Source organism: Armigeres subalbatus, chromosome 2 (assembly GCF_024139115.2).
Source record: "Armigeres subalbatus isolate Guangzhou_Male chromosome 2, GZ_Asu_2, whole genome shotgun sequence".
Taxonomy (NCBI): domain Eukaryota; kingdom Metazoa; phylum Arthropoda; class Insecta; order Diptera; family Culicidae; genus Armigeres; species Armigeres subalbatus.
This window is the reverse complement of record NC_085140.1, coordinates 37744770-37757424: the sequence shown is the minus strand read 5'-3', so window position 1 is coordinate 37757424 and position 12655 is coordinate 37744770. Positions and strand designations below refer to the sequence as shown.

Sequence of the window (12655 nt, the reverse complement as noted above, 5' to 3'; positions counted from 1 at the left end):
TGATTTTGGTTGACTTCCAGGACAATGGGATACTGATTAAAGATCAACGAAAGGTGCTCGAAGAACGGAGCACTCATATGTTTGAGCTCAAGATTCAGAATGCTGTCATAGCCTCGGGGTTTCATGTTTTTCGATGATTTGATGATGACATAGGCCGTCAACTTGCCAGCTGAGATCTCCAACTCCTCCGAGAAGTCGTTGGGAATAAGATGGATGTTGTTAATATGCTCGTTAACATCTGTTTTGTGTAGACTAACGATGTTCTGTCCAAGATTGTGTGAGCTGACAAAATGACGACCTATTTCGGCGACAACCTCTGTATGAATAATCAAGTGAGCCATTGTTGTCTAATGGAACCAAAGGTGGGATGGACGAGGTCGGGATTTTATAATTTCAGTCAGAACGGCTTAGCACAGTCTGTAAGAGCGCGGAGCTGATTGGAGAAATCACTATTCCTGAGGTCTACCATTCTAGACTGGATAATTGCAACGTGCAACGTGTCTTAAGCGTAGGCAGCCCAGTATGCTAGGTGCCCTGCGAGGTGTCCGTAAAGGTCTACCGATCCAATAAGCGTTTTTGTTGATAATCAGTTTGGAACAGCAACGATTTCTAATCAATCGGAGCATCCTCCAAAGTACATACGTCTCGATGCGTCTCCGAATTTCTCTGATGATATCGTTTTCGGAGGTCACCAAATATCTCAGGTACGCGAATTGTCCAATCACCTCAAATTCGTCATCACCGATACAAATTCGTGTTGGGTGGCTCACGTTGTCTTCTTAGAGCCTTTTTTCCTATCATGTACTTCGTCTTCGACGTGTTGATGACTAGTCCAATCCTTACCTTACAGTCTGATGCAGGCTTCGTTCATGATGTCGGAGAAGAATCTACCGTTATTTCGAACATGGTCGATTTGGGTTTCCGTTTTTTGGGAAGGTGATCTCCATGTGGTCTTGTGGATATTTTGTGGGGGAAGAAAGTGTTTCGGACAACCATTCCGCGGGAGGATATAAAGTTTTTGCAGCTTTGGCCTTTATCATTTGATAAGGTATGCAGACTACATAGTCCGATCACCGGTCTGTACACCCAAAAAACAGATCTTACAATTATTGTATAAAAACGTGGTATATACAAATCTGTAAGGTTTTTATACAGAAATTGTAATAAAATAATACAAATCTGTATAATTTCAATACAACGATTGTAATAAAATCTTACAAAAATTGTATATGCCCAATTATTATACAGTTTCTGTAAGGTTCTTATGCAGAACTGTATTAAAATCTGCCATCCGCTGGTTGGGTGTACATTTCCTCCTTTCCTACATGCGCTTTCATGTCACCGATGACCATTTTGACGTCCCGTAGTGAACATCGCAGTCAGGTCGTCCTTCGTGTCGGCAATGTACGTTGATGATGTTGTGGTTGAAGAAACGGCATTTTATCCTCAGCTCAGCAATCACGCATTGCCGGATCTTGTCCAGCACTATGAAGCCGATGCCCAGCTGTTTAGTTTTGCCTCAACTTTGATTGAAAATAGCCGCTCGATACTAGTTTGTTCTGGTCAAACATCAAAAAATGTCCTGCAGCGCCACGAAGTTAAAGTTGCGAGGATGTAATTTGTCGTAGATTACCCTATTGAAACCAAGATGAATAAATACAGGTGTTCAAATCTGTCAAATTCACGAATCAGCCATTTTGGATTTCTAAATTGAGTTCTCCAAAACCAGTATTACCAACACTAATGTCAGTGTGTAGGATTTTTAAAATAAAAGTGGATCGTAATCCAGTTGCAGCAAAACATCACCAACACTTTGGGAGAAATATAGCGGAATCTCGCAAACTTTTATTCATTTGGAGAAGTCAATGGAGTTTGTTTATGCTTTGCACTGAAAATGATTTTTTCACCCCCGCCCCCACATGACACATATTCCGAACCCTCGCAATTAAATAGCTATTCCAACCTTATTCGCGTGGTTCTTTCTATAGGATATTCATTTCGAATGTAATCTTGGTCATCCGTACGAAAAACCGATGAAAAGTTTAGTTTCAGGGCTCTAAAACGTTAATGTTCGGAATATGAGTCATGTTCGGGATTTGAGTCAAAACGGTATATTAAATTTTTCCGCTATATTGGCTTTTCTCGGTGGTAATGAACAGAAACAGCATTATTTTCCGTGACGCGTTTCGGCTTACTGACCTTCAGACATCATCAGACGTCTATAAAAAGACATATATATTCAAATTAACATTTTTCACAAACATTTTTTTTTCACAGGCATTTTTTGCCGTGAGTCGCATATTTGTCCCATATGAATAGGAAACCCAGCAAAGATGGGACAGTTATGCGATTCACGGCAGTTTTGTTAACAAACATGGATATTACAAACAAACTCACAACGTGCTGAATGTAACCTGTCAGCTTGGCCAGTTAAATTACACTAAATAGAATTTCCCTCCCGGGGCCCTCCTTAGCCGTGCGGTAAGACGCGCGGCTACAAAGCAAGACCATGCTGAGGGTGGCTGGGCTCGATTCCCGGTGCCGGTCTAGGCAATATTCGAATTGGAAATTGTCTCGACTTCCCTGGGCATAAAAGTATTATCGTGTCAGCCTCATGATATACGAATGCAAAAATGGTAACCTGGCTTAGAAACCTCGCAGTTAATAACTGTGGAAGTGCTTAATGAACACTAAGCTGCGAGGCGGCTCTGTCCCAGTGTGGGGATGTAATGCCAATAAGAAGAAGAAGTAGAAGAATTTCCCTCCCAAGCTTAGCCTACTCTGCATATGGTAAGGCTAAGCTTGGGAGGGAAATTCTATTTAGTGTAATTTAACTGGCCAAGCTGACAGGTTACATCCAGCACATTGTGAGTTTGTTTGTAATATCCATGTTTGTTAACAAAATGTTTGTGGAAAATGTTTGTGAAAAATGGTAATTTGAATATATGCCTTTTTATAGACGTCTGATGATGGCTGAAGGACAGTAAGCCGAAACGCGTCACGGAAAATAATGCTGTTTCTGTTCATTATCACCGAGAAAAGCCAATGTAGCGGAAAAATTTAATGAAATCCCGCGGTGATTAAATCAAACAATCAAAACGGTACAACCTACGAAAACTATCCAGCTTTTCGCGCACGGTAATGGCGGCTTCTATGGATTTTAAAGTGTATCCGTCCCTGTACTTTTTTGACATCTTGCTTGGGTTTGACATTCCGTTCCAGGATGAGGGGAGAAGGTAAACAAAATGTCAAACCCAAGCCAGATGTCAAAGAAGTTCAGGGTCAGAAACACTAAAACCCACAAAAGCTGGCTAGCGACTTGCAGTCCCTGCATACCAAGCTACACGCTATTCCAGATCTACCCAGAATTTTCAGGAGAAGGAAGAGATGAAGAGCATGAAAAATCAGGGTAGATTTGGGAGGGGCCCTACACACTAGACCTCTTCATGTTTTCAAAAAGTATCAAAAATTCAACTGGTCAGCCCAGCATCACAATTCTTATGCTAAAATAAGTCTCTTGTCAAATTTTCAGCTGATTCGGATAAAATTTCGAGGTGGCTCAAGTCGATTTAGTGTTTTTGGGCTATTTTCAATTTTGGAAAAAATCTAACAAGAGATGTAAACGTCGAAAACTATCGCAACAACCTCTATACGGAAGCTTTTGGTGTGCTCTACAAGTCTTGCGAACATTGCGATACGTTTCGTTCACGTTTTGTCCATGTTGAAGTGATTTTCAAGCTTTTAAGTGCATAAAAATAATGTTTCCCCCACAAGTCGTTGTTTTACAAAATTTTTGAGTTTATGACAATTGATTGTTAATTTATTATATTAATATGCCTCTTTTTTCCCTGGAAATTTGAGTAATATAATTGCCCGTGTGCGATTTACCGTTGAATTCTTAAAAATCAGAAGCTGAACATTTGTCATAAATTTGCACGTTAGGATTTCTTCAAGCAAGTTGTTCGAACAAAACATAAATCAAATCATATGATATTTGATGCTTACAACAAACGACTTCAAATTTTTTTTATTTCACCATATGTCTGCATGCTTTTAACATTGAGTGCATCGTAGTACAAGTGAAATCAAAGCTTCTTTGTTTGAACAACCTGTTTGAAGAAATCTCAGCGTGCAAATTTATGACAAATGTTCAGATTCTGATTTTTAAGAATTTAACGGTAAATCGCACATGGGCAATTATATTACTCAAATTTCCAGGAAAAAAAGAGGAACAATAATATAATAAAATAAACAATCATTTGTCATAAACTAAAGAATTTTGTAGAACAACGACTTTTGGGGGAAACAGTATTTTTATGCACTTAAAAGCTTGAAAATCACTTTAACATGGACAAAACGTGAACGGAACGAATCGCAATGTTCACAAGACTTGTAGAGCACACCAAAAGCTTTCGTATAGAGGTTATTGCGATAGTTTTCGACGTTTATATCTCTTGTTAGATTTTTTCTAAAATTGAATATAGCCCAAAAACACTAAATCGACTTGAGCCACCTCGAAATTTTATCCGAACTAGCTGAAAATTTGATAGGAGACTTATTTTAGCATAAGAATTGTGATTCTGGGCTGACCGATTGAATTTTTGATACTTTTTGAAAACATGAAGAGGTCTACTACACACGCTACGATGTGTTGTACAACTTTGGCTCCGCCCCCAGGAAATTTGGTTGAATCGGAGTAACAGATCGTCTGTAGGCAAGATGTACGACTGTCGGACGAACGGTTTCAAAGTTGCAAAGTTGGACGGATGAAATCAAAACAGTTTGATTTTGCTCCGACTTGTGGTGGGCTGAGTTGAATGTTGTACAACCAAGATGCATTGTGTGTGGTGTTGTTGTACAACACTGTTGCTTTCAATTCTTCTGGGGGAATATCTAGGAGCACTTTCTGCGATAAAACAGAAAATAAGATAATATGCGATAATAATAATAATAATAATAGAGTAACAAAATTGACCACGCCGCTTGGCCACTAGGCCCCTTGTTATACAGCGTATGCTCGGACAAACATATATTGTTCTAAAACCACCTGACAATTTAATTATTCAAAAAATGTCGTACATTTTTCTTTGGGAATTCATGGAAATGCTTCTATAACGACAATAGTTATTCCTTCAGGAATTCAGAGTCAGAGATTTCATGAAAATTTCCATATGAACTTCATTTGAAAATACCTCCACTATCTGGAACTATCTAGAGATTTTTTTTTTTTGGATTTTCAGCGTGAAATTATGTGATTGAGTAATGATTTAAAAAATGTTTTAGGTAATTTTCTGGAGGAAGAACTTTTATAGAACTTCTCAGAGGCATTGATTGTGGAATTACTGATAGAATTTCCAAGGGAGCATATCTTAAAAAATCCGAGGAAGTTTTCGGAAGAATTCACGCTTGAAATTTTGAAGGCATTTTTAGTGGAATTCATTGACAGATTCGATTTCCTATGGAAAATCCACAGATTGAAAAAGAAAAAACTTTCGAAACAATTTCAGGAGGAATACATTGAGGACTTTCAAAAGGAACTCAAGGAGGACCTTCCGGAAGAATTCCAAGAGGAATACATGGAGGAACTCCTAGAGGAACTTCCGGAGCAATCTATTGAGGAACTTCCGAAGGAATTCCTTGAGGAAATTCCGGAGGAATTCCTGAAGGAACATCCAGAGGAATTCTAGGAAGCACTTTTTGTGGAATTCCTGGAAGAACTTCCGGAGAAATTTCTGGAGGAGCTTCCGGGGGAATTCCTGTAGAAACTTCCGGAGGAACTTCCGTAGAAATTCTTTGAGGAACTTCCCGAGGAAATCCTTGGATAACTTCCAGAGGAATTCCTGAAGGAATTTTCTGGAGCTACTTCTTAGGGAAATCCGGAAGGAACTACGGAGTAATTTATGAGGGAATTCCTGGACGAACTACCGGAGAAATTCCTGGAGGAAATTGCGGAAGAATGCCTGGAGGAACTTCTGAAGGAATTCCTGAAGGAACTACTGGAGGAATCCCTGGAGGAAATAACGGAAGAATTGCTGGAGATGCTTGGGGAGGAATTCCTGAGGAAATCCAGGAGCAACATGCTGAGGAATACCTAGAGGAATTTCTTGAGAAATTCCGGGAGGAACTTCGGAATTCCTGGAGGAATTTCGGTATTCCGGGCGGAACTTCCGGAGAAAGCCGTAAGGAATTCCAGGAGGAAATTCCGGAGGATTTCTTGAAGCAATTTTCGGAGGAACTCCGGGAGGAACATCTGGAGGAACTTCCTGTTGAATTTCGGGTTGAACTTCCGGAGCAATTCCTGGAGAAGCTTCCTGAGGAATTCCGGGAGGAGCCTTTTGAGAAATTCCTGGAGGAACTTCCAGAGGATTTCCTGGAGGAACTTTCGGAAGATCTTCGGGAGGAATTTGCGGAGGAACATCCAGAGGAATTCCGGGAGGAACATCTTAAGGAAATTTCGGAGGAATTCCGGGAGGAACATCTTAAGGAACTTCCGGAATAATTCCCGGAGAAACTTCCGGAGGAATTCCAGGGGGAACTTCCTGAGGAATTCTTGGAGGAACTTGAGCTTGGAACAATCCAATTCTATTTTCTGGAGGAACTTCCGGGGTAATTACGTGAGGAACTTCCGGAGGAATTCAAGAGGAACTCCCGTATAAATTCTGGGAGGAACTTATGGAGGAATTGAGGGAAAGCTTCCGGAGGAATTCCGGGAAGAACTTTCGGAAGAAATTCCTGTGCTTCTGGACAAATTCCGGAAGGAATATCTGGAGGAATTCCAAAATAAACTTCCGGAGGAACTCCGGGAGAAACTTCTGGAAGAACTTCATGAGAAATTCCGGGATGAGCATCCGAAGGAATTCTTGTATGGACTGTGAAAATCCGATTCCAATACAATTCAAATCCACTTCCAATCCAATCACAATCAAATACAATTCCAGCTCTAAAAAAATTTCATTTGCATCCCAATCCATCATCACTAAAATTCCAATAACATGCCATTCACGTTCCAATAAAATTCAATTCAATCCATAACCAATCTAATTCTAACCCCTTTCCAATTCAAATCCAATCTAATTGCACTCCATTCCAATTCAGTATTCGTGAAAAAAAAACACATCAGCATATACAGAAAATCTAAATATTATGTTTGTTGGAGTTTTGGTTGCACCCAAGGATGTTATCAATCATTTAGTAATTCGCGTTCGATCATTTAGTAGTTTGTCAATAACTCACTCCAGAAGCTGAATTTTAAAATGTGTTGTATGGTGGACTTCTAGTGCGAAGGTTTTTCTACAACTCTGCCAAATGGTTCGTTGTTTGAATTCCACTAGTAACCGAGTCATAGCTATAGTATCAGTAACTTAGACTAAATGATAACAAAACTCCAATCATTTAGTTGAAGCTACTGCAACTAGTGCTATAACTTCGTTTTTAGTGGAATTCTAACAACAATCCATTAGGCAGAGTTGAAGAAAAACCTTCGCACTAGAAGTCCACCATTTTGAAATTCAGCTTCTGCAATGAGTTATTCACAAACTACTAAATGATCGAATGCAAATTACTAAATTATCGATAACATCATTGGTTGCACCAACTGTTCGTCAGACGGTTGTTGAACAAATTGAATTGGTCGCACAAAATTGCGGGTGGAGTCAAAGTTGTACAACATGTCGGAGCTTGTGTGGGGCCACTAACCTGAAACATTCGTGATTTTTTATTCATCGCCTATATGTCGTTTACGATGCTCGTAATAATTGGTTTTGCAGGCGGCTTATTGGGCCTGCGAAAACCTTCTGTCTCGCCGGAGGGCGAGTGATTATTAGAGTGATTTTTCTTATAATAAAGAATTTATCACTGATTTTTGTTTAAATAAGTAATTAACTGAAAATAACATGATAAACATATATTGCTATACTGGAAAAGATGAAGTTTTTTGAAACGCCGAATCATTCCCTATTCGTTACACGTTATACAAGAAAGGTAAATAAGTATTTGACACGCATGTCCCAATGCTCCATAAATAGTTTTGTCGCTAGGTTCTTAGTTCTATATTGACTATTTAAATATTTTATTTCACACCAAACGATTTACAACCAGTGGCTACATGTTGTTGTTATAACTGCTGTAAAAAAGGAATGCGGAATAATGAAGTTTTATTTTAGTTTTGCATGAGACTGACAAGAGAAAATTGTTTCTGAATTGAAGAAAATATTAAAAGAATGTTAAGAAAACTATTTTGAGCTTTTTAGTGGAATGTCTTCACTTGTCGTAAGACGAGTTTGTACAATCCCATTTAATTCCACCATTTAATTGTACCTTGACAGATACGTATTTCGACCTCAACAGTAAGGTCGTCTTCAGTGTCTCGTACGTGACTCGACTATATCCGATTACTTTATTATATAATAAAGTAATCTGATAGCTACTTCTACAACATTCTAGCCAATCTACGCTAGCGTTGTCTAAATTGGATGGGAAAACAAGACTTAACTGAGGAAAATGCCGCCAATATGCACAAACACTCCAACATACCCAAACATGTATTATCTAAAAAAAAGTAAGAATCACCATATATGAAACATCATAATGTTTAGAAATTGTTTTTTTCTTTGTCAATCATTCTTTTAATATTTTCTTCAATTCAGAAACAATTTTGAGCTTTTGTTCTCAGTCAGTCTCATGCAAAACTAAAATAAAACTTCATTATTCCGCATTCCTTTTTTACAGCAGTTATAACAACAACCTGTAGCCACTGGTTGTAAATCGTTTGGTGTGAAATAAAATATTTAAATAAGCAATATAGAACTAAGAACCTAGCGACAGAACTATTTATGGAATATTGGGACATGCGTGTCAAATACTTATTTACCTTTCTTGTATAACGTGTAACGAATAGGACATGATTCGGCGTTTCAAAAAACTTCATCTTTCCCAGTATAGCAATATATGTTAATCATGTTATTTTCAGTTAATTACTTATTTAAATAAAAATCAGTGATAAATTCTTTATTATAAGAAAACTATATTACGCTCTGTATACATATAAATAAAAATTTTAAATACATTCTGCAAATCAGAGTTCGCATCATCTCGTTCTAAAATGTAGACAATTTTTGACCGTTCTTTTATATTTGTGTCTATATAATCGATTGGATTTGCATGATATACCTGTCAGTGCATTTGCATTCACGTTTGAAATGCATCAAATTCTTCTGAACGGCATTATTTTTGGCCAGAACCACCTCAAAATTCTCAACAGAGAAGATAACAACAAACCATAACAACGCGATATTCATTTCCAGCTGTCAATTTTATTTCTAAAAAATGCCACACTCTCTGATCCATCCCGGTTTTTCGACTGTTCGTTCAATAACATGTTTGTCTGCATCAACTCATTGAAAATTCAAAATGAAAATCATTCGCATTAGACTAGCTGTCTACCAACTACGCAAATTCATACTCTCTCTTTTCGCTTTCGTACAGATCCACATCATTCTGCTGGTGTCACTGGTCAGGGCGGCTTCCAAATATTACGATGGCCCCATCCGACCGTACGAGTTCGGATTCAACATCGAAGGACATCAACATCGGAAAGAATCAAAAGGTAATACTGCTAGGCAGAGAGGTCGACCGATCCCACTTTCCTTGATTAGAATAGCCTCACATGGAGTATGGTTACCCATGATGTCATGGACGCTATGTGTGCGCAGGTCGCTGCTGCCATTTTTGCAGAACAACAAAGAGTGGCACCTTATCAAGTTTCAAACTTGTTTTGTGGCATGTGGTTAACGATAATGCTTATGTCGTTATTTAATAGTCAAAAATTTTAAATTTTCGAGTGAAATCAATGGAAGGCTACGTTTCGTCTTCTGACATATAAGTGATCTATCGATAATACAAGACACATTAATAAGTATCAAACTTTTTCATTGACATCCACATAACGAATTTGCTTAATCTCAATTTAATTCACTGCTGCATTTAAAAAAAAAATCTTTGATTAACCGTGCATAGTTAACGCCGTTCTAAATACTTTATTTTTGTTGAATGTCAGGTAAAATTTAATGTGACTTATTTTTATATCATTCTTATTTCCGACATCACATTCCTTTCTGGGACATTGATAACTGCAAGATCGTTGATATTCGTTTGTATATGATTAAACTATTAAACTAGCACGTATACTTTTAGACTCACCCGAAGGTTAGTTATATCAGACCTTGAAACCCATTTACTTTCAGAATTATATGCTTTGTAACCTTGTGGTAGATCTCCAGGGTCCAGCAGGGTTTCTATTAAGCCTTGCAAGCAAAGACGTATAGGATTTTCTATTTTATAAATGCTTTGTCTTCCTTTTAGAAGTAGTAAACTCAAATAAACTAAATTGCTTAATCGCATATTTGTAATATTTGCATTTCTATTGTGATATTGTATTGCAAAGAATTTATTATTTTTTAGAAAGATTCACAAACTTTTTCAAAACCGTCAAAAAATTAACATTTGTAAACACGAGAAACAAATTTTGTGCGGAAATTTAACGTTACCTTTATTTTCAAAGTTACAGTAAAACTTTTAATCAGATTGTTAATAATTTTCAAGATTTTTGTCAAATAAAATAGTATTGGGCTAATTGGGAGCGTAAATAAACCTCATGATTTATATTGCGAAGCTTGATTAGCAAGAAGATAATCACTTGTGGTGAGGCAAGTTCGTAGTATTCCTTCGTTATCTTTACAAATCTATATTTCACCCTCAACAGTAAGGCCGTTTTCAGTGTCTCGTACTCGTATTTGACTCGACTTGAGTGAGAAATATATAACTGTAAAGACAACAAAGTGGTAGAACTGAACGGAATGGTACTAACTAATCTTACGACCAGTGAAGACATTGCACTAAACTACAAATAATTTCCTATTCAAAAAGGTAATGTCTAAACCTTTTGTGAGTTGTTTAAAATTAAATCCCTCTATAACAAATATATGGCTTTTTGAGAATATTCCTAAGGTATAAGAAATTTAATTTTATTCTCATTCTATTATCACAGATAAAAACGGCATCGTCATGGGAGAATTCGGTTTTATCACGGCTGACAATGTGTACCATGTGACGGTCTACGCCACCGATGAGAACGGTAACTTCAAAATTGTCAGCATGAAAAACTACAAACTGGGACCGACAGCTCCGCCAACAACCACCAGTGCCCCAACGACAACGCCGAGTACCACAACGACAACATCGACCACCCCACAGCCGTTTAGAATCATCACCACTGCCAAACCACTAACGAGTCCCAAACCAAATGGCTATGCAGCATGCTCTGGTTGCATAATACCAGAAACGACAACCAGATCCAACCCCACGACAGAACTAGCACTGCCTGAAACTAGCACCTTGTATGTTCCTCCGTTCAAAATAGTGAACAAAAACGAAATCGAAAATCCTGCTGCCACTGGAAAACCAATCACTACCACCATTCAACCCACGTCCAACGCCAACGAAAAATCCTCCCCAGAGGATACACCGCAAAAACTCGTCGATAAGAAAACTGCCTCGAAAGCTCCGAGCTCGAAAGAGTCGACAAACGCGTCCCCATCCCCCGAAGCTATGCAAACTCCTAACAAACAGCCGTCATCTCAATCACTCGACCCACCACCCACCAGCGGTGGTGTTGCTGCGAGACCCGATCAACCTTCTAACTCAAAACCAACTAAACAAGCTTCGCCGCCAAGTGGGGGATCGACCGCCACCTCAGCAGGAAAGTTCGATCACTTCAACACCGCCAACATGATGATCCAACACATTCTCAACGGACTACTGTACCGGTTTAACTACACCGTCGGTTACCACGGCCATCACGAGCAAGGTGATCGCCAAGGGAACAAGGAAGGTGGATACTACGCCGTTGGGCGAGATGGCATCCGGCGCGGTGTCACCTACAAAGCCAACGAATTTGGATTCCAGCCGCATATCAAGTTCGAGAAAGTTAGCCCGGAGGAAACGCCCCGAGAGGACACGGAGAAGCAAGCCGGGCTTAAGGGGTTCGACTTCAAATGGTTCTGGGGGGAATCATGAGTTGGCGTGTGAGACTGGTTCACGATATAGCTTTCGTAGAGCAGTTCAAATTAGGTGATATTTTTGTATGAGTTAAGATGTAAGATTCGCTGGAAAAGAATAATACTCAGAGTCTCGTTTCGACTTGTAAATAATTCTATTTATAGCGCATGTTCGATATTATAGTCTAAATTTTGTGAAATAAAGATATGTACATTGCAAATAAACATAACTATTTGAAAGAAAGACCCACCGTTATTTCTAAAACATCTTTAGTTTTCACCGATAAAGAATACAACATTTTCTTAGGAATTTTGAATTTGTCTTCCCGCGAGAAACTTATACTGAATAACCTTATCAGTATAATGATAAATGATAAGTGATAGATGATTATTAAAAGTGCGTTATGCAAATAGTTGCAAAACAGTAGTTTGTGCAACTACGTAGTTGCAAAAAGATTTATTTTTTCCAACGAGGCTTGTCGAGTTGGATACATACTACGAGGGCTGAAAAAATCGAGTATTACAACGAGTTGCACGCGCTATTTTTTGCAATGACGAAAAATGGGCTTCAATATAATAAATCTGTGCCAAATCCGTACAGT

At 38.5% G+C, this 12655-nt stretch overlaps 1 protein-coding gene across 1 annotated transcript in view; it reads left to right on the top strand.

The window, feature by feature from the left end:
* The window catches only part of LOC134214276 (protein lethal(3)malignant blood neoplasm 1-like), a 53783-nt gene extending 41511 nt beyond the window's left edge, over nucleotides 1–12272 (top strand). Inside the window, exons 2-3 of the mRNA XM_062693681.1 lie at nucleotides 9484–9604; nucleotides 11045–12272. Coding sequence (XP_062549665.1) covers nucleotides 9484–9604; nucleotides 11045–12072 — 1149 coding nt within the window. The 3' untranslated portion in view covers nucleotides 12073–12272. The remainder of the gene's footprint in view (nucleotides 1–9483; nucleotides 9605–11044) is intronic.
* Nucleotides 12273–12655: the final 383 nt, after the last annotated feature.